We start from the raw sequence: 24,372 nt of genomic DNA, 5'->3' as shown, positions 1-24,372 counted from the left end.
CTAGCCAGGATAATTGAGTCAGCTATTTTAAATATAAATTATTTTTATTCTATTGACGTATATACTAAATTAATTGTTTACATTATACAATAAATTTACACTACCTTCTATTGTAAAAAGAAAATTAATTTTCATAATTTATTATGTAAATTTAAATTAAGATTAAATAGGTGTATGTATGTATGTGTGTATATATTTATATATGTACTTGATCATTTTCCCCACAAATTATTAAACTTTTCTGAATTTTTTAAAGTTGAATGGAAATGGCTCTATCTATAATTGATGACAATTTTCAATAATACGTCTAGAAAATAGTGTAAATTTAAATAATTTTGCGAGTAAAATTCTAATAATTTATTTAATTTTTTTAAATTCTATAATAAATAAAATTTAAATATTTAACATAAAGTGTTTTAATAATTTGCTCACTATTTCTATAAAAAATTCTAATCAAAATATAGACTATAGAAACATAAAATTATTTATTTATATATATTATTAAATAAATTCCCCTTTAGAGTTTATTTCCTAGAAGATAAATAGTATTTTTTTACTTAAAATTTACTCAAATAGTTACTAAAAATGTAAAATAATAAAGTTTTAGTAAAATTATTATGTATATTATTTAAACGATTTCTGGATTTGAATTTTTCTATCATAGCACTTGATTAGTGAAATCAAGAAAAAGTAATACGTCCTATAAAAATATTTGACAAGAATAAAATTGCGAAAATTATTTGGAGATAATAAATTATACGTAATTCATCCTTTAAAATCAAGTTGTAAAGAAAGAGAGAAAAATTCGCTACTTTCTTTACTCGAAAACACATAAATAATTATTAATTTAAATAATATTTGTAATTAAAGAATCAAAAAAACACTTAATTATTTTTATGAATAAATGTGGTGATTAAATATAAATTTTGTTAATTTTTCAATCTTAAATCTAAAAGAAAGAAACATCTGATTAACTTAATTAATATTGTTAATATATATTTCAGATTTTTCTTATTCTTTTTTTTTTTTTATATTGATCATTCAATTTTCTGTTTTTGTTATCTAAAAGAATTATTTATACAGGATATATATTTATTCTTATTAAGATGATATATAACATGATAAAAAGTTTTAAATGGGCTATAATAATTAATATTTATAATACTTTAAAATAAAAATACTAAAGAGAATATTATACTGTCATTTTATATAGTTTCTAAATTTTTATATATGCTAAATATACCAAAATTTAATTAATCACTCTAATAATCAATTATTTATCTGATATCAAAGAGTGTAAATAAATTGAGAAATTAGAATAGTTCAAATCTTTCAAATAGTATTACAGCTGATTAACTTTTCATATACGTCTAATTATTTATCCTTACTTCATATTTTAGATGAAAATTATTAAGTAAATTTATAAAAACTAAATTATTTTTTGCATAATCTAAAACAAAAAAAGATAAAAATGATAAATTTCTATTTGCTATGTAAATATTGTCAAAAACTATTTTATTTATTTAATTAAAAATACAGATGAGATATCATGATTAAAAAGTAATTGTCTAATTTTAATCTATTTTTGGTTGTTTTTAAAAGCAACTTATCGTATTACTTCTAAGTTGAATTTTTAATTTTTGCTAATTTTTGTTTAATTTTTTCTTGTTTTTTTAATTTTAAAAAATAATTTTATCTAAATTCACTAAAATATATCCATTTAAAATACTTAGTAATAAGATTAATATTAAATAGTATATTTTTAATAATAATATGCTTTTAAAAATAATATTTTGTTTCTACAAAAACTTGCAATAGCACTTTCAAAAAGTTACAATTAGTTTTATTACTCGATACTAATAAATTAAATTATTTTCTAAGCTAATAATGAAAATAATTATTTGATTACACAAGTAATCTACTTGAAATTTAGATGTAATATTTTAAATTTATTTAATAACTATTTTTTTTCTATTTTTTGCTATGAGCCTTTATAAATTCTGAAGCATTCTGATTATTGTTATTATCAAAAAAAATCTGATAAATTATTATTGAAGAAGTAAATCAATTTTTCCACAAACTATAATAACAAATAAGATATCATATTTTGATTTAATAGAGAGTTGAAATTGAAATTTCTTACTTAAAAAGATATGCCTACTCTAATTTTAAGCACTCAAAAATTATAGTATACATTTTTATTTCATAAAAATTAAAATATCATTTTAATTAGATAATTTTTAAAATAAATCTCTGCTTTCTTTCACCTTTTGCATGGTAAAAATATAGAGTAAAAAAGTCAAAAACTTTAAAGATTATTGAATTCAAGTTTTCATATTTTTTTTGCTCTAAATCAAATAGTTAATTAAAAAAAGCAAGAATTATAATTAGAACATCATACTAAAAACTTTTTTAAAAATAATTTTTTATGATTAATTTATTTTTTCTTTTTATAGCAATAGAAGAAAAAGCAACTTCATCAAATAATTTCATATTTTAAAGATGAACATAAAAGCATAAATTATTTGATTATTCATTTAATTAAGACAATTAGAAATATTCTCTTGTAGAATAAATACTAGCTTGATGAGTATACTTTCCTTAAGTATAAGATCTAAAAGACTTTAATAACGATGAATAATATAAAGGCCTCAAAATATTCCAATAATAAAATGTTATCAAAAATATTTTAAAAACTTGTAAAATAATGCTGTTATCAAAAAAAGTATCAATCTATTTATAATTAATTTAATTTCTTATTCTGAAATTAAAAAATATTTATAAAAAAAAGTTAATTAGAAAACAACAAGATGGAATTTTGCTAATGAGTGTTGTTTAAAGCCATAATTTTTAAGCAATAATTTACTAATATTTAAAAAATGCTTCTAAAATTTTGCATCAAGGATCAAAAGTCTCGCTCTCATTTAATTAATCATGAAAAACTTATAGATAGATAGATGATCTTACAAAATAAATTGAAAAAGAGAAACCCATAAAAATATAAATATATAAATAAAGAGATGGACATAAATAATCAAGCTAAGCCTTTTTATTTGTTTTTAATCAAAATAAAAAATATCCCACTCATCTATAAATCTATCTATGTCTTTTAGTTAATTTCTATTATAATAAAGTAAAATGCAAAATTCTATTTGAATTATTATTGATTTATTTATTATTAATCAACAAATAAAAAGTTAGTACTAAAAAAATCTAAGTTTTTTATTTTAAAATTCTAATTAATTATGCTATAGCTTTTTTAATTAATATTTAAGAGTTCCAGGATGATTAAAAATCAAAAGATGAATCTTAAGGATTGATAATTATTAAACAAAATAATACTTTTATTTTGAAAGTTGATTTTACAATATATTTTTTACATTACTTATGAGAATAATAATATCTTCATAAATTTTAAACTCATCATAATTAATTATTAAACAAATTTAAAGTTATGTTTGAAAATTAAATTTACAGTATATAGATTATATAAAGAACAGTTACTTAATAATAAACTCTGATATATTTAGATTTAATTGAATTATAAAAATGAAAATTATTTATTTATTTATGTTTTTACTCACAATAATTTTTCAAAAACAACCCAAAAAAAATTTAATTTTCGAAAAACTATTAATTTACTTTGAAAAATTTGTATGAATTAAAATATAATGATAAATGAAAATATATTTATCTATAATAGAAGGTATGTATATATGATAAAAATTATTTTAAAAATATTAATATATAAAAATGAGTCAAATATTACGCTGACTGATTTTATACTGGTAAGAAAATGAGACTGGTGTTATATTCTCTAGCACCCTAGAGAATTTATTGAAATAAATAATTGTTAAATTTAAACAAATAAATAAATAAATAAATATAGCTTTTAAGTGTATTTTAAAATTGTTATTACTATTAAATTTTGTAATATGAATTTTAACTAATATATAATTAAAAATTTTAAATATTACATTGTAAGCTAATATTAAATAATACATATTTAAATTAAAAGCTTTTTTATTACTATAAATTAGCTTATTAAAAATATTATTTAATACTTTATTTTATGGTAAGGAATATTCTATTTTACAAGATATTGAATAAAAATTTATATAATTTCCTATAAGCAAAAACTGTTAGATATTGTCTTAATATAACTTTGAATGATATTTTACTTTTAACTAGCTAAAATTTTAATAAATATTTTGTCTCTCTATTTTTTCATATAATAAAGAAAGCTGATAGAAAATTATTTGTGTGGCATTAAAATATATAAATCTTGATATAAAAAGTTATTAAAATGAATAAAAATATTATTTTTTTAAAAAAGTATATGAACACTTAACAAAATTATATTGCTCTGCATAGTGTAATAAACTTATTTTTTGTTTTAGTTGCTTAATAAATTCCATAAAATGAATTAAATACTGAATCTGCATCAAACAATTAAATCTAAAGATGCTTTTAAAATGAATTAATTTTTTTTTTAAATAGTGAGGTTTGTGCTTTAAATCATTCCAAGGCTATTAAAAATCTACTAAATAATTTGAAGATTATGACTATTTTGAAGAGAGAATCGACTCTAAATTGAAACAAAATTAATAATAAAAAACATTTTAAAGAGCTTTTTAAGATACTTAATAAAATTATAAGACTCAAACACAAAATAAAAGTATTAGTAAATAAATATATCAAACAAAGCAATAAGCCTTTTTCTGAATTAAAAAATATGTGTCAAAGAAAGTGAATATCATAACTAATAAATAGATGGAAAAATCTAAGAAGCCTTCTATAAAATAAAAGTTTAAAGCTTATATTTTAAGATTATCTAGTCAATTACTCCTAACAATAGCTTTACAAATTTAAAGTGTTTAATTTATATGAACATTAGAGACTAATTAATATTCTTTTAAACAGCATAGAAAGTAACTAACCATAAGACATTAAAACATAAAATAAATATTTCAAAGAACTACAGAAACATAGTTTATTAATTAAAATAAAAGCATTTTATAAAACATTTTTAAGTGTTATTTTGAATGAAAAATTCATTAAAATTATTATTTAAATTTTCTTTAAACTGTTGTATTAATTCCCATTACTATTAATAAATATATTTAATCTAAATAAAACTCATTAGTTTTTAGCCATATAGAAATCAAATTAATTTAATTGGTTGTATCTATAACTTTTGATTTCTATTTATTAAATTGTAACTTTTAAAAATATATTCCTTCCTTAACTTCTTAATTAAAATATGTTTTTGCAATTTGGTATAAATCATAACATTTTAAATTGTAAGGATTAAAAGGATTGATCTTATAGAAAATACTTTTTAGATTTATATAAATACTTTCACAATTTTTCTAGCTTTTTTTAATTCTTGAAAAGAAATACAATCAATCCTTTTACTTGAAAAATATGTTTTTAAAAATTCGCTAATATTTATTTAAATAATTACACCGCAATAATTAAAATGTCAATCAGGAGTTATCTAGTCAGATAACTGAGTCAGCTTTTTTTAAAGATAAATTTTTTTTATTCTATTGACCTATGCATGTAGTAAATTAACTGTTTCCTGAAATAATTTAAATTGAATTCAAGCATTATAAAGAAAATTAATCTTTACTTTTTATTAGGTCAATTTAAATTAATATTCAATATAAACACTTTATCATTTTCCCCACACTTATTATACTTTTCTTAGATTTTTTAAAATTGAAAAGAAATGGCTCGATCTATAATTGATGACAATTTTTAATGATTAATAGAAAATAATGAATGTACGCTAAATAAATTTAACTCCCCCATTTTAATGCTTTAGCTTATTAAATTTAAATTTGCTAATATTTTATTCTTATAATTTCTACGACAAATAAGATTTAAATAATTAAAATTTACATGAAAGTCTTTTAAAAATTTGATCATTATTTCTTTTAAAAATTTTGATGAAAACACAGTTAGTAGAACTTCTAAAATATACCTTTTATGTTATCATATTAATGCAGGGCAGAGCAGAGCTTATGTTATAGAAGAGGGATAGCTATTTTTTTTTACTTTAAACTTGCTCTAATAGTTTCTAAAATTTAAAGTATAAAGGATTTAGTAATTAATTATTTTCAGCTTTTTTATAAATGGTTTCTGTTGACTGACTGAATTCTTCAATCAAAAAAGAAAATAATTAATGAATTATTAAAATCATTAAAAAATAATGCATCTTCTAAAAATTTTTGACAAGTATAAATTGTGAACATTATTTGAATTATATTTTAAATGCTATTAACCCTTAACAATCAAGTTTTAAAAAAAGTGGGAAAAATTTAATACTTTTTTTCTTCAAAACACAAAATAATTAATTTAAATAAAATTTGTAATTAAAGTGTCAAAAAGTAAAGAAATACTTAGTTATTAATTATCATGAATGTTGTTGTAAAGTATAAATTTTACTACTTTTTAAATCTTAAATCTAAAAGAAAGAAACACCTGATTGGTTTAGAAAATTAATATTTCACATTTTTTTAGTTTATTCTTTTATAACAATGATCATGTAAATAAATATCTATTAATATTGCCATATGTTTGGTATCAAAAAAATTGTTTAGGTTGGATTGTTATTCATGTTAAAGAGAGATATAATACATGAAAAAAATAATTAATATCTTATTATTCTTTAAAAATACAGCAGTCAAACTAAAAAGAATAGTATATGTCATATTATATAATTTATAACAATTATTAGCAAAATATACAAAAATTTGATAAACCACTCTCAAAATAAATGAGTAATCAATCACATATCTGATATTAAAAAGAGTAAATAAATTAAGAAATTACAAAAGTAATAAAAAAATTAAATTTTATTACAGCTGATTATTTATTTTTTCATACACATCAAATTATTTTCACTTTGTATTTTAGATGAAATAATTAATTAACTTATAAGAAATTTATTACATTTTGCAAAAATTCAAATATTAAAGTTATTGTTTGCTATCTTTAAAAGCAATTTTATTTGTTTATCTATCTATCTAATTTAAATATAGATGAGCTCAGTGAAAAGTAATTGTATAATTTTTAGTCTTTTTATGGGATTTGCTAAAGTAGCTTATAATATAGTTTCTAAGTTGAATTTTAAATATTTGATAAAATTTTTTTAGTTTTCTCTCATTTTTTTGATAAAATATTAAAAATAATTTTATCTAAATCAAGTAAAAAATGTTTAGATTACAATTATTGATCATAATATTTTTAAAAATTTGATGCTTTAATAAATATATTTGATCCATAAAAACTTGCTTGCTTGCGATAATGCTTTCACAGAGTTATAATTAGCTTTAATAGTCAAAGCTAATCGATTAAATTATATTTAAAATACATTATTGATATTCATTTTTTGATATTTTAAGCAATATAAAAAATATTTTTCTGATTTATAATTAGCCTACTTGAAATTTCATTATGATACTTTTAATTTATTTAATAGCTAATTTTTCTATCTTTTGTTATGAATCTTGATTAATATTGAAACTTTCTGATTATTGTTAATCAAAAAAATCTGATAAATTATTATTGAAAATGTAAATTAATTATCTATACAAGAACTACTGTAGCAAAAAAGATATTTTTCTCTCATTTCCATACAAATTTAGAATTGAAATTTAGCACTCTAAGAAGAGATGCTTAGTCTACTTAGAAGTTATTAAAAGTTTTATTATAAATATATTTCATAAGAATCAAAATATCATATTAATAAGATAACAATTAAAATATATTTCCTATTCCACCATTTACATTGTAAATTTATTGAGTAAAAAAACCACAAATATATAAATGAATTCAAGTTTTAATATTGTTTTTTACTCTAAATCTGCTATTCCATCATCTTTAATTAAAAAAAGTAAAATTATTTTTAGAACATCATTCTATTTTCTATACCATATTCATTTTAAACCTTGGTAAAAAAATCTTCAGTATTTTATACTTAGGAAGGGTGTTTTAGGCTATAAATAAGTACAGTAAAATATGTCTGTCTATGTTAGAAATAGTTTTTTTTGAGGATGCTCAAAAACCATCAATTACTTATTCCCTCCCTATATAACTATTTTTATCTTGTAAATAAATTATTAAGAATAATATAAAGTTATTTCTTATTAGTAGAAATTGAAATAATAAAAGTAGAAGTATCTAATATGTATATAATATTTGTTATATCTTATAAATCAAACAAGCTATTATTTGTGTAATTTAGAAATTAAGTGATGTTATAAACCTAATAGTTAGTGTCTATTGTTTCTTTTTTTAGATTTGCTACTCAACAACCATTTATATTACAATAAATTACATTCAATATTTTAAAATTCTCACCTCAATGATATGTTCAGAAAATAAATATTATTTTTAATATTTCTTGCAAATTTTTTACTCCTTAGGCATATGAAAATGGTTTTCAACTTTATACTAATTAATATCGTTAGCTATTGTAGAGAGAGTTGTAAACAAAATTGATTTAGTTATTCATCTTTAATGAATATCAAAGTTGTTCTCCCTTTATCTTACTCATTGAGATAATTCTCATTAATCTTGAACTTATTATTAAATTTTTAAGTATATTAAATGAATTTAATTATTAAAAATTATTTTATTTGTTTAATTTTAGAAAAATTATTTTTTAATTTCTTAAATTTTGAAATTATTTTGAGTTTTTTATTAAAAATTTCGTTCATTTATTTAGGTATAGCTAGGAATATTATTCTTATACAATATCCCTATCAAAAGAGTTACAAAGAGGGGAATTCTGAGTTGGTGAGCTAAAGCAATTAATGAATGATTATGCCAAATAAATTTGTAAATTCTTATACTATATCCCTACCCTATCAGCAGAGTAATTCTGAAAAATTAAGCTTAAGCGAGTAATACGTATTCCTGATTAATCAATAATAATTGAAAGAAGATACTTTAATGAAATATAACTAATAAGACTATTTGATGTAAACGTAGAAGCTGAAATATTTAAAAGTATTTTGAGATTATTTTTAATTGCTTAGGAAAAGTATTTATATTTATTTTTTGCTTATCTGTTGATATAAAATATTATTTTATAATTAAAAGTGACTCTCTATTACTTTGATTGAAATAAACATTTCAAAGGGAATAAATTATAAGGCTAACATAACAGAAAATTATATCAAATATTAGAGTCGTTTTTTAGCACACAAGCAATTGCAAAATGATAATGTATAGTTTAAGTCTTCTATGAGTAATTTAAAATAGAAAATTGATTTACTTTCTAGATCCTTCAATTATCAATTATAAAGTATTCTTTTGATATCATAATTTGGTGGGGGCAGAATAATTAAAAATACTATAATAATAGATTTTAATTAATAACATTATTTGAAGTAAATTAATAATGTTGGATATAAATTCAAGCACTTCATAAATAAATAGATAGATAGAAGCAAAAAGTATTCAAGTAAGCAAATTCAAAATAAAAAATATTTTGATTAAAATATTCAAAGTTTACTTTAATAATGAGTTATCTTTGCATAGAAATAAATTAATTAGCTCAAATTTATTAATGTTAAATACAATGAATCATTTTTTAGTGAGTAGTTAGTTAATCATTTAGCAATCAATTAAAAAGTTAGATAAGATTATTAAATATTTTATAAGTAACTTATAAAAATAATCTAAAAAGTATTTATTTTATGCTTTTTTAGTATTCGATTTAAATATGCATGTTTGTTTTTCGCATTTTAGGTAAGATTATTTTTTAGTGATAAGGAAGAAAAATAAATTCTAAAAATCTTTTTGTGACTTAGTTCCTTACACATAAATAATTTAGTTTCTGTATATTCAAATAAAAGTGGGAGAGAGATTGATTAATAATAAATAATTTGGAAAATACAAAAAGTGGATAAGAGATTCTTTCTAATTGTGAAATTAATTGATTGAAATATCGAATAATAATTTCCAATATTTTTTATTAAAAATTTCACCATACATATAAATTTTCTTATTCTTTACTTCTGTTTTCTTTATATATGCTATGGTATATTTATTATATGAATTCTCTTTAATCTATGAAATAATTATAAGGTTTTGAGAAAATAGAAAATAATTTAAAAATTTTCTATTATTAAACACGTCTAAGAAGAACTTTTTACAATATTTAAATAACAGATATGTATATTTATTTATTCATTGAAAGAAATAGATAAAAAAAATAAATGGTTTGCTTACTATAAAAAAGCCTAATTTTTCCAAAAATTATTTTCATCTTATTGGATTTTTTTTCTACTCAAATTAAATGATAGATTTTTAATGCTAAAAAGCATAATTTTAATAAGCAAAAACAGATAAATCATTTTTGCTAAGATATTTTTTGCAATTATTATTTCTAAAATAAGTTAATAATATAAACATACTTTTGTGTTTTTTTACTTGTATCTTTCATCATAATATCAACAGCAATAATCACACCTAATAAAAGTAATAAAGACTTTACTAACATATTAATTAATGTGATATAACATTATATTCAGAAACAAAAGCTATTTTAATATTTTGTTGTTATCTCCCAGCATTAAATTTGAAATTAACTCCTAACATTTTTAAAAATATACTAAATTAAATTATCGCAATAATGTTCTTTCTTTCTTTATGCTTATTTACCATTATTTATTTAAATATAGAAATGTCTCTTAGCAAAAAGAATTTCATTTTTAGATAACAAATAGCTTTTTATTTTTTAAATTTATTCACTTTTCCATACATAAATACTTTAAATAATAGTAAAATGTGTATATTTTTGTGATCTTTTAAAATAAAGCTAATATATTACCTATTTTATTCCCAAAAATTAAAATTATAAATTAAGGCTAGAGAATATTAGATTAAAATATTTTTTCAAAAAATATTGAATGATGAAAAACATCAATAAAAGGATTTAACTTATTTCAAATTAATAAAAAATATTTTCTAAACAATAATTGCTTATTATAAGTTATCCAAAGAAGACCAATTTGCTGAAATTACTTTATGACTTTACTTTACTATTTTTTTTAAATAATTAATTAAATCTTGCCTTCAGATAAAGTTTTAAAATAAGGAATTATCATACTTTTTGGTTTATGCTTTTCAAATCATTTGTTACTTAAACAAAAATTAGCTTGATTTTTAGAAAAGTAAGGGTAATAATTTATCATTGCTCTTATTTGTATTAAAGCGATCAATAAATACAGAAGAAGTATAATAAATAAATCAAAATAACAATTAATAATTAAAATAAATAATGACCAGCTAACCAAAATAAACTGCTCTTAATAGTATCATAAACATATTTCTAGATATTGTTTATGAAAAAATTTCTGAGGATGAGCTAAATGTAGAGTCTTCATGGAATAGTACGTGCAATGACATTAGTCTAAAAGAGATATCTTCTCAAAATTAATTACAAGTTTCTTGCAGAGAATTTTAGAATTCATAATAGAGATCTGCTTAATACTCTGATGTTGATGATGAATAGTTTGAAGTCTCTAAAAATAAACATAACCAATTATAAAATATGATAAAAAACATCTTAAAAAGTTTTCTAAATTATTTAATTAAATTGTAAGATGGGGATACTATTAGAAAATATTAATAAATGTACAATAAAAACTCCCTAATAACCTTTTCCTAAATCAAAAAAGTTGTATCTAAGAAAGTAAATATTAAGGCTAATAGATGGAATTTTCAGCTACAAAGCATTGTTTAAAGTCAAAAATTAAAGAATATATTCTATCACTATCTAGTTAATTCATCTGAATCATGGTTAATACAATCAAAAGTTTCTAATACAAATGAACATCAAACGCTAATTTTCTTTATGCTAAATTGCATCGAAAATAACTAACCATTAAAAATAAAAACATATAAGAAAAAGAAATGAAATTATATAAACGCTTAAAATAAGCTAAGAAAATCTATTTGTTTATTTATTTATATATTTATTTATTAGACTTTAATTTAAATTATTTTAGCATAACATTATGAACCAATTATGAAAAATTCATTTTTTTTTATTCTTAATTTATTCAAAGCTATATCTTATTTTTCTTCTCTATTATTTATTCAAGTGTTAATTAAGTATCCATTTTTTTATATTTATTGTTTCTATTTTAATCCACTATATTTCTTTTATTATTTATTTTACCGCGCAAGCTATTTATTTCTCAATGTTTTTTAAAATATATATCATTTTGCAATATAATTAATTGAATTGATTATTTATAAACAAAAATTTATCTTCTAATATATTTTGATAAATTAAAAGAAAAATAGTAAGTGTGCCATCAAAAAATTTTTTAATTTTTGTGCAAAAATTATGAATTCCAAAATTTTTACCCTTGCGATAGAGCTACCACAAAACTTTAATCCTGGAAGTGCTATGTGATATATATAAATATTTATTAACTTAGATTTCTTTTAGGAAATATATTTAATCTAAATAAAACATCTTTTAAAACAGTAGCAATAATAGTAATTAATGTTTGTTATTATGCTTAAAATTATATTTAAACAAATTTTTTAGATTTAAATTAATCTAAATAAATTTCTTTGATTGATTATATTTATTATTTTTGATTTCTATTAATTAAATTGAATCTTTTAAAAGTATATATATTCCTTCATCAACTTCTTAATCAAAATAAGCTTTTACTATTTGATAAAAAATCAAAGTATTTTGATTCGTAAAGAGTTATTTATTGAATATTGCCTTTGGATCAATATGAAATGTAATCTATATTTTTTAATTTTTGAAAAAAAATACAATTCTTTCGATTTAGAAATATGCACTGAAAAATAGTACTAAAATTGATTTAAATAATTGCATTTTAAAATCATGATAATCAGAAATTTTCTAGCAAGATTATTAAATCAGCTTTTTTCTGTTTTTATTCTATTGATGTATTTATATAAGTAAATTAACTGCTTACCTTAAATAATTTACTTTGATTTTAGCTTATTTCAAAAGAAGATAATTTGTAATAAAATAATTCAAATAATTCTGAAAATACAAAATATAAAAGACTTAATTAGTTATTATTATTTTTTTATTACTATTATTATATTATTATTATCATCTATTTAAATGATTTTTGTAGATTGAATTTATCAATCAAAGTAAATGATTAATTAAATTTATTAATGCTTCTTATAAATTTTTTTTGACAAGAATAAGATTGCGAAATTATTTGGGATGTAATTTTTTATATGTAATTCATCATTTATATTGAGGTTTTAAAAAAAAGAATGAAAAATTCTTTACTTCTTAGCCTAAAAAACAGACAGTAATAAATTTAAATAATACAGAGCAAAAGAAAAACACTTAATTTTTATATGAGCGCGCTGGTTAAATAAAAGCTTTATTATTTTGAAAATCTTAAATCTAAATTAAATAAGGTTCTTTTAAGAATAAATGCAATTAGATAAGAAAATGCTTTTAATCTTTTTTTATAAAACTTTAAAATAATTTTATATAAATTCAGTAAAAATTCTTAATTACAAATTTTTGATCATAAAATTTAAAGAAATTAGTATATTTATTTTTAATTATTCAACACTTTTAATAATAAGTATCTATTAAAACTCTTGATATCTTTTTCTAAAGGTGAAAATTTATTTTAAAAATGAAAATTAATAAATTATTTTCAAAATATGAAATATATTTTTTAGATAATTTATACAATAATGATCTGATTAGAAAGAAAGTAGTTGGTTAAAAATTTCTATTTGATATTTAAATTTATTTAATAACTAATTTTTCTATCTTTTTTTATGAATTTTTATCAATTCTGTAGCTTGCTAATTAATTATTAAACAAAATAAATCTGATAAATTAATATTAGAATGGTAATTAATTAGTTTTACACAGTCTCCAATAACAAATGAGTATTTTACTCTAATTTATAGTTGAATTTTATCACTCCAAAATGAGGTGCTAGTTTAAAATCAAGAAAACAAAATTAGTTTTTTTCACTTTTACTTCATAAGATTTATATATCATTTTAATTTGATAATTTTTAAAATAAGTTCCATTTTCACCATTTAGATTGCAAATTTATTGAGTAAAACAACCACACACAATTTTCAAAATATCATGAATTAAATTTTAATATTCTTTTTTACCCTTAATCAATTAATTATTATCTTTTAAAAAAAAGTATTATTTATAATTAGAACATTTCTTTTAAAAATAGTTCTGATAATTTTTTATTTATAAAATAAATGATTTAAAGTAATTTCATCAATATGTTTTAGAAATAAATTGTTGAATAGTAGTAGTAATTAATAAATAAAGTAGCAATATCTTGATACCTGATTTAACTAAAATAATTAAAGTGGTAAATTCTCTAGTAGAGAGCTAGCATAACAGAAAGAGCCATAGACTAGGTTCATCATAATCCAAATAAATAGTAGAAGATGAATATTACTAAGTATAGCATACAGAAGGCTTTAATGAGGATGAGTAACATAATAGTCTTAAAATACTCCAAATAAAAAAGTTATAAAAAATATTTAAAAAGTTTTTTTAAAATATTTATTTGAGTAAAACAAGCAATTCTATTATCAAATCAAAGTGTCAATTTATATATAATGTATTCAATTTAATTTCTTACTCATTTGAAATTAAAAAATCTTTTTTCAAAAAAAGTTAAATAAAAGGATTATTATATTTATGCTACCCTAAAACATTTTTATTTAATTGAGGTTTTATGATTAATACTTTTTTACTACTTTTCAATAATTTAATTTAACCAAATTATTATTTAGAAAAAATTCATATATTTTGTTTTACTTAAAATTAAATTAGTTATTCAAATATATTGCTTAAATATTACTCAAATAAAAGTATTGAATTTAAAAAAGTTATTTAATTTGATAAATAAGATTCTTTAATTAATAGTTAATATTTGTTCTTAATATTTTTCTTTACTGAATTCAATTTATCGTTTATTTAATTCAATATACTCAAGAGAATTTGTCTAGTAAAATAATTGTTAGATTTAAACAAAAATAGCTTCTAAATATATAATACAATACAACAAAATTTAAAATATTACTTTTGTAAACTAATATTAAGAATAGATTATATAAATTTTAAAAAAAATTATCAATCTAAATTAGCTTATTTAAAATATTATTTGAATATTTTGTGGTTGGTCATATTTAATTTTGCAAATCTTTGAATGGGAATTAATGTTATTTCTAAAAAACAATAATTGTTAGATATTGTCGTAATATATTTTTTAATGATGTGTTATCGCAATAACTGGCTAAAATTTTAACAATTCTTGATTTCAATAAATATATGTTTTTTTTTTTTTTTTGAGTTGGTTCATAAAATAAAGAAAATTGATGATAAAGCAAAATTTGTTAAGCTTTAAAAAAAATCTTGATTTTATAAAAAAGTAAGAAATAATTAAAATTACTCAAAAAATTAAATTAAAAAAAAGTATATGAGTTCTCAACAAAATAACAACGCTCTAAATAGTGTAATAAACATATTTCTTGATGTAGTTGCTTAATCAATTCCATAAAATGAATTAACTTCTGAATCTGCGTCATTATATGAATGCGATAGCTGCTTTTAAAGGGAGTTAGTTTTGAAAAAATAGCAGGATTTAAGCTTTGAACCATCGCAAAGCTATTAAAATATTAATAAATAATCTAAAGATTATGACTATTTTGAAGAAAGGATTGATGCTAAATTGAAATAAAATCGATAATAAAATATAATAAAAAACATTTTAAAGAGCTTTCTAAGCTATTTAGTAAAATTAAAAGACTCAAACACGAAATAAAAATACTTATAATTGTATTTCAAACAAAACAATAAGCATTTTTCTGAAATAAAAAAGGCTGTTTCTAAGAAAGTAAATATCAAAACGAATAGATGGAATTTTTAGCTTAGAAGCCTTCTTTAAAGTTAAAGCTTAAAGCTTATATTTTATGATTATCTAGCTAATTACTCCTAATAATGGCTTTAAAAATCTAAAGTGTTTAATTTAGATGAACATCAAAGGCTAATTAACATTCTTTTAAATTGCATAGAAACTAACTAACCATTAGATATAAAAATATATAAGAAAAAGAAATGACAAATCTAAACCTTACATGAATATAACTTATTAATTGTTAATATTTACAATCAAAACAATATATAAAGCATCTTTAAGCATTATTTTGAATGAATTCATTGAAATAGTTATTATATTTTATTTATACTGTTAACTCTTATTACTATTAATAAATATATATTTATTCTATATACAAATTTTTCTGAAAAAATTAGCGATTTAAAAAGCAAGATTTTTTTTTTGCATTTATCATTATATTCAAACATATTAGTTTTTAGCTTTATATTAATCAAAATTTTGTTGGTTGTATTTATTTATAATTTTTGGTTTCGATTAATTAAATTGAATTTTAAAAAAATATATTCCTTGCTTAACTTCCTAATTAAAATATGTTTTGGCTATTTGAGATAAATCATATAATTTTAAATTCTAAAGATTTATTTTATTGAAAATAGTTTTTACGTTAAACTTTAACCAATTTTTCTTTTTTAATTATTGAAACAAAATAAAATCCTTTTTATTTAGAAATAAGTTTTTAAAAATTACATTCATTTTATTTAAACAATTACACTGCAATATAATATCAATCTAAAGTTATCTAGTCAAGATAATTGAGTCAGCTTTATTAATATAATATGTTTTTAGTCTATTGACGTACACAGTAAATTAACTGTTTACCTTAAATAATTTACATTCGATTCTAGGATTAAAAAGAAAATTAATTAATTTTTACTTTTTATTAGGTAAATTTAAATTAATATTCAATGTAAAGGCTTGATCATTTTCCCCACGCTTATTATACTTTTCTATGATTTTTTAAAATCATAAAGAAATGACTCTATTAGTTATTGGACAGTTTTCAGTGATAAACTAGAAAATAAAATAGATTTATATAAATTTAACTCTAAAATTTTCATATTTTAGCAAATAAAATTTAAATTTGCTCATTTTGTATTCTTATAAATTCTATTACAAATAATATTTAAATATTTAAAATTTAGATGATAGTCTTTTACAAATTTGGTCATTTTTTCTATCAAAAATTTTGATGAAAAAATAAGCTGTATTTAAAGGATTTCTGTTGATTGAATTTTTCAATCAAAGCAAATGATTTGTGAATTTTTAAAATCAAGAAAAAAGGATGCTTTTTTTAAAAATTCTTGGCAAGAATAAGTTCTGAACATTATTTGTGAGGTAATATATCAATCAAACGTAATTCATCCTTTAATATCAAGTTATTAAAAAAAAGAGAAAAATTAATTATTGCTTTTGTTGAAAACACATAGTAATCAATTTAAGTAATATATATTTGTAATTAAAGAGTCAAAAAAAACACTTAGCTATTTTTTGAATATGGCGATTTAATATTAACATTTTTACTTTTTAAATCTTAAATCTAAAAGAAAGAAACATTTAATTGATTTATTATATTTTTAACATTACACATATTTCTAAGTATATTCTTTTATAATAATGATTATGTTCGTTTCTGTTTATATATTTTTTTATGTATTTGCTTTCCAAAAAAATGTTTAGGAAGGATTATTATTCATATTAAAGCGAAATATAACGCATAATAAAAAATAAATACTATTTGCTATAATAATTAATAATCATTATTCATTAAAAATATAATAAAACTAAAGAGAATATTATACTATAATTTTAAATAATTTTAAGCTAAATATACCAAAATTAGATTAAACACTCTTATAATCAATTGTCACTTATCTGATATCAAAGAGTGTAAATAAATTAAGAAATTATAAAAATAATAAAAAATTTAAATCTTATTGTAGCTGATTGATTCTTTTTTCATGCACATCAAATTATCTTTATTTCATATTCTAGAAGAAAATAATTAACTTAATTTATAAAAACTTACTTAATTACTTTTTGTATAATCTAAAGCAAAATTGATAAAAATGTTAATTTTCTATTTTTTATAGAAGCATCTTCAAAACAATTTATTATGTATTTATTGAATTAAAAATATAGATTAGTTATCATCAACAAAGAAAAATAGTCTAATTATAATTTTTTTATGGATATTTACAAAGCAATTTAGAAGATAGTTTCTAAATTGTTAAATTTTAGATAAAATTTCCCTCATTTCTTTGAAAAAACTAAAAATAATTTTATTAAATACAGTAAAATTTTTTAGTTTAAATTCTTGATCAACTGTATGAAGTATTGCTTTACGATGCTCATCTTATTCTTAGCGGTGTCTAAAAATTGTCTAAGTTGTGAGCTTAGCAGATGTTCACTCACATGAAAAGCAACATTTGACTTCTCTAGTCTACAATATAATTTTAACAACTAGATGCTTTATTTTTTATCCATAAAAACTAGTGTTAATACTTTCTCAAGGTTATAATTAGTTTTAATACTTATTTTTTATATTAGACAAAATATTAATAATTTTATTTCAATAGAAAAAAATCTATTTAATTAGTATTTATTAAACAAGTAGTCTTCTTGAAATTTCTATTTTAATTTTTAATTTATTTAATAACTATTATTTTTAGCCTTGATAAATTCTGAAGCTTTCTAATTTTTATTATTACTATCAAAAAAAATCTGATAAATTACAATTAAAAAAGTCAATTAATTAGTTTGTTTTACACAAGTTAAAATAGCAAATGAGATATCTTAAATGATAGTATCTATCTTTTTTAAATTTAAAGAATATAAAATAAAGTTATGGAATATAAATTTATTATTAAATTATCGTTTATATGTTTTACATTCCTTCTAAATACTCAAACACAAATAGCAACAAAAGATTTTTTTATTTTATAATTTAGATTAATGCAAATAACATTAAATAAAAATATAGAGATTAAACTTAGTATCCTAGCAGAAAATAAAATTAATTTCTAATAAAAGTGAATGAATTATATTTATTAATATTTCATTAAATCCTAAAAAAATTTCAATTTTGAGCTGATTTTACTAAACATCGTATTAAAGTAAACAAGTATTTCTTGGTTTTTTTTAGTATTTTAATCATTTTTTCACTAATATCATGTAAATATTTATACTATTTGTTTGTTTATTTATAAATATCAAATTAAAATTAATAATAAATATTTATTAGCTCAAGTTCATTTATTATTTTTTTGATCAATCCATTAGCAAAAATTCAATTATTTTTTTTTTGAGAAAAAGAAGTTATAGGGACAAAGAGAATTCCATTAGAAAATTTTAATTTAAAAATATAATTAAAAGCAATATTGATTAAATTAAAATAAATAAATATAAATTATATCTTTAGTGTAATAATCATCATCCAGTTATTAATTTATTCACTAAATAATAATATTGAAAAATACATATTTAAATTAGATTTAGTGAAACATATTAAGTTTTAGTTCATTAAATAAAAATTAGTAAATAGTTTATTTATTATTAGAGATACTGTTAATAATCCTCTAAGTTAAGGTTATAAGAAGAAAAAATTATTTTTAAACAAATTTCTTAACATTAGATAACTTTAACATAAAATAAAAAAAAATCTTTAGTCTAGATTTATTTTTCTTCATTTCATTAAATAAATTTATCATATTAGAAGTAAAGAATTTTCTCTAAACCTTGGTAGATATTTATTTCAAAATAAAATTCTGAGAATTACTCTAAAATATTGTTATTTACCAATAAAATATTAAAAATAAAAATTATATAAAAAAACTCCCAAAAAATAGTAATTAAATTAAATTAACTTATGCATTTTAGAAGTTATATTAGTTGTAAAATAAAAGGAATATAATATTTATGCAACCCTTAAAAAAATTTTATTCATTTGAGGTTTTATGATAAAAAACTACATTAGTGTATTTTAATAATTTAATTTTTTAGCAAAACTAATATTTTGAGAAAGTTCATATTTATTTTTGTATGATTATAAGAAGGATTATCCATTCAATTATTTATACTTTTTTTGCTATTTAAAAGGTTTCAAAATGGGTAAACATTTATAAATAATTAAAAAAGATTATTCAGAAACATCAAAAAATACTTTATAATTTTAAAGATCTCTATTATTTGATAGAGATAGTTTACATATTTAGAAATAAAAAAATTATTTTTAATGAAGTAAAATCTTGAATTTTGATCATAATCTTTCCTCATTAGATAAATTATTATTAACTATTTAAATTAAAAAACTTGATCGTAATGTAATTAATTATTAATAATCAATCGAAAAAATTCTATTAAATCTAATTAATTGTTTAAACTTTTTGTGAAATCAAGCAATTCCAAATTTTTCATAAAATATATTTATAAAACTAATCTAAATTAACAATTTTAGTAAGGTGATAAAGTAAATCAACTTTTCTTTTGATTTATGAATTTTATATAATTAAAAAATTGTAATAATTATCAAAAAATAAATCTAATAAAATTAAATTTCATTTGTATATCTAAATACCCCACAATCCTTCTTTCAAAAAATGCTAGCTCATAGTAAGAAAGAATGAAAAAGAATTTACAAATGGTGAAAATAGAAAAATCTGGAAAAATAAAATAAACTCTACAAATTTTAGTGAATGAAGATATTTTATTTAGATTTAAGTAAATACAATTATTTTTTTTTATTTCATTTGATAAGCTGATTGATCAAAAAGTATTAGTATTTTTTCAGAGTTTTTTATCTTGAAATTTGATCAATTATTTAAATATTACTCAAAGAAAAGTAGTGGATAAAAAAAGTTTTTAAATAATAAAACAAATTCTTTAATAAATAATTTATTTTAAATGATATATTTTTATTTGAATTTAATTTATTATTTATTCAATAGAATTTTCTTAGAATGATAAACGTTATATTTAAATAAAGATAGAATGTATATATAATAACATTTATAATTAATAGCAAATTCCAAAATAGAAATTATAGCTAATGTAATATACATTACAACAAAATTTAAAAGATTGCTTTTGTCAACTAATATTAAGAATAAATTATATTGTAAGCTCTATTTAATTAAGTCCATACCCCTCCACCTAATTTATTTTTGGTCAATTTTTATTGTTTCAAAAGTTTTTAAAAATTTATCCTTTGTTAATAGAGTCATTAATCAATAAGAGTTTACAGTATAAAATAAAATATATTTTTTATCACTGTTTATCGCTTATTAAAATAATATTTTGTGGTTATACATATTCAATTCTATAAAATATTGATTAGGAATATATACTATTTCTAATTAATAATAATTGCTAGATATTATCATTATATATTTTTGAATGATGTGTTATCATAATTGCTGGATTAAATTTTAATAATTCTTGTTTCTGGTAAATATATATTTTGTCTTTTTTGAGTTGGTTTATTCATAAAGAAAATTGATTGATTGAGCATAATTTTTTAGGCTTTAAAAAAAATCTTGATCTCTTCAAAAGTATAAAAATAATTAATATTATTATTAAAAATATAAAACATAAAAAAAAAGTATATGATTTCTTTACAAAGTAATAATGCTATAAATAGTGTAATAAGCATATTTCTTGATGTAGTTGCTTAATAAATTCCATAAAACAAATTAAATTCCTTATCTACGTTGAACTATGAATGCGATAGCTGTTTTTTAAAAGAGCTAAATTTTAAAAAAATATCACAGGATTCTTGCTTTTAGTCATTGCAATGCTATTAAGAACCTACTAAATAATCTGAAGATTATGACTATTTTGAAGAAAGGATTGATTCTAAATTGAAATAAAATCAGTAACAAAATATAATAAAAAACATTTTAAAGAGCTTCCTAAGCTATTTAGTAAAATTATAGGACTCTATAACAAAACAAAAATATTAATAAATGTATTTCAAAAAAAACAATAATTCTTTTTCTGAAATAAAGAAAGCTGTGTCGAAGAAAGTGAATGTCAAAACGAATAGATGGAATTTTTAGCTTAGAAGCCTTCTATAAAGCGAAAGTCTAAAGCTAATATTTTATGATTATCTATTCAATAACTCCTAATAATGGCTTTAAAAATCTAAAGTGTTTAATTTAGAAGAACATAAGAGACTAATTGATGTTCTTTTAAATTGCATAGAAAATAACTAACCATTAGACATAAAAATATATAAGAAAAAGAAATGATATTTCGAAACCATACATGCATGAATATAATTTATTAATTATTAATATTTATAATTAAAACAATATATAATATATCTTTAAGCGTTATTCTGAATGAATTTGTTCAAAACTATATTTTATTTTTATGTTGTATTAACTCTTATTGCTATTAAAAAATATACTTAATCAAAATAAATAATTTCCTAAAAACATGAGCGATTTAGATAGAAAAACTCTATTGGCATAATATTTAAACGCATTAGTTTTTAGATTTAAATAAATCAAATTTTTGTTGGTTGTTTTTATAACCTTTTGATTTATATTAATTAAATTGAATCTTTTAAAAAATATATTGCTTCCTTCCTTAACTCCCTAATTAAAATATCTTTTGGATATTTGATATAAATTCTAGTATTTGAATTCTTAAAGATTTATTTCATCGAATATTATCTGTGGGTTCATTCATATAAATACTAAAATATTTATTTCTAGTTATTTTAATTCCAGAAACAAAATACAATCCTTTTACTTTAGAAATATGCTCTTGAAAAACTCACTTTTAATTATTTAAATAATTACACTTTAAAACAAAATGAATCAAAAGCTATCAAGCCAGATAATTGAGTCAGCTTTTTTAAGCTGTTTTTATTAGCGTATGTACTAAATTAAATGTTTACCTTAAATAATTTACATTTCTTTCTAGTGTAAAAAGAAAATTAATTTTTACAATTTATTATGTAAATTTAAATTAACATTAAATAGATGTATTTGATTATCTTCCCCACAAATTATTTCACATTTCTGAATTTTTAAAAATGCAAAATAAATGGCTCTAATTATAATTGATGACAATCTTCAGTGATACACTAAAAATTAACTATATTTAAATAGTTTTCAAACTAAAATCTTAATATTTTAGTTATTATTTTTTAAATTTGCTAATTTATATTCTTGTAGGCACTATCCGAAACAAAGTTTAAATATTTAAAATTAACATAAAAAACTTTTTAAAAATTGGTCATTATTTCACTCAAAAATTATGGTAAAAACACAGGTTATAGAAACATAAAATTATATTTTTATGAATATTATCAAATAAATGATTGGACAGAGTTTTTTTCTAAGAAGATAAATAGCTAGTTTTTTACTTAAAACATGCTCAAATAGTTTCTAAAATTGTAAAATAAAAAATACTTAGTAAAATTATTATCATCTGTATTTAAATGATTTCTGTTGATTGAATTACTCAATCAAAGAAAATAATTAATAAATATTTAAAATCATGAAAAAATAATGAATGTATCCTCTCAAAATTTTTAACAAGAATAAAGTTGTGAAAATTATTTGAGATATTATATATTAATTATTCGTAATTCATCCTTTAAAATCAAGGTGTAGAAAAAGAGAGAAAAATACGCTCCTTCCTTTGCTTAAAAAAACATAATATTTGATTTAAATAATATTTTTAATTAAAGATTAAAAAAACACTTAATTTTTTTATGAATGGGGTTAAATTTTTAAATCTTAAATCTAAAAGAAAGAAAGATAGATAGATAGATCTGATTGATTAATTTATATTGATAAAATTTCACATTTCTTTTATTGTATTCTTTTATAATAATATTGATCATTCGCCTTTCTTATTACATTTATAGGTATTTCTTATCTAAAAAATTGTTTATGGTGGATATTTCTTCATTTAAAACTAAATAATACATGATAAAAAATAATAAAAATGGGCCATCGTAATTAATAACCGCTATTCTTTAAATAATATAATGAAACTAAAGAGAATATTATCAGTTCATTAAATAGTTTCTAAACACTTATAAGCTAAATATACTAAAATTTGATTAACCACTCTAATAATCAATTATAAATTATATGATATTAATGAGTGTAAATAAATTAAGATATTAGAAAAGTAAGAAATAATTTAAATTTTATTACAGCTAATTATTTTTTGATACGCATCTGATTGATTATGCTTTTTCATAAATTAGATGAAAATTATTAATTTAATTTATAAAAACATAATTACTTTTTGCTTAATATAAAGCAAAAAAAGACAAAAATGTTAAATTTCTATTTGTTATACAAGCAACATCAAAATATTTTTTCTTATTTTATTAAAAATACAGTTGAGTTACTATTATTGT

General features: G+C 18.6%; 2 protein-coding genes across 2 annotated transcripts; both read left to right on the top strand. All coding sequences in view use genetic code 6, as the record gives it.

The window, feature by feature from the left end:
- Window positions 1–11,381: 11,381 nt before the first annotated feature.
- TTHERM_000035711 (hypothetical protein) lies at window positions 11,382–11,576 on the top strand (the record flags this gene model as incomplete). Its single annotated transcript, XM_012797144.1, has 1 exon — window positions 11,382–11,576. One exon carries the CDS (start codon window positions 11,382–11,384, stop codon window positions 11,574–11,576), a length of 195 nt encoding a protein of 64 aa, XP_012652598.1.
- Window positions 11,577–21,589: 10,013 nt separating this feature from the next.
- TTHERM_000035707 (hypothetical protein) lies at window positions 21,590–22,234 on the top strand (the record flags this gene model as incomplete). The annotated part of the gene is made up of 1 exon (XM_012797143.1): window positions 21,590–22,234. The coding sequence occupies one exon, from the start codon at window positions 21,590–21,592 to the stop codon at window positions 22,232–22,234; it is 645 nt and encodes a 214-aa protein (XP_012652597.1).
- Window positions 22,235–24,372: the final 2,138 nt, after the last annotated feature.

Source organism: Tetrahymena thermophila (assembly GCF_000189635.1).
Source record: "Tetrahymena thermophila SB210 genomic scaffold scf_8254667, whole genome shotgun sequence".
Classification (NCBI taxonomy): domain Eukaryota; phylum Ciliophora; class Oligohymenophorea; order Hymenostomatida; family Tetrahymenidae; genus Tetrahymena; species Tetrahymena thermophila.
Note: the sequence above shows the minus strand (reverse complement) of the source record. Positions and strands in the feature narration are given on the sequence as shown.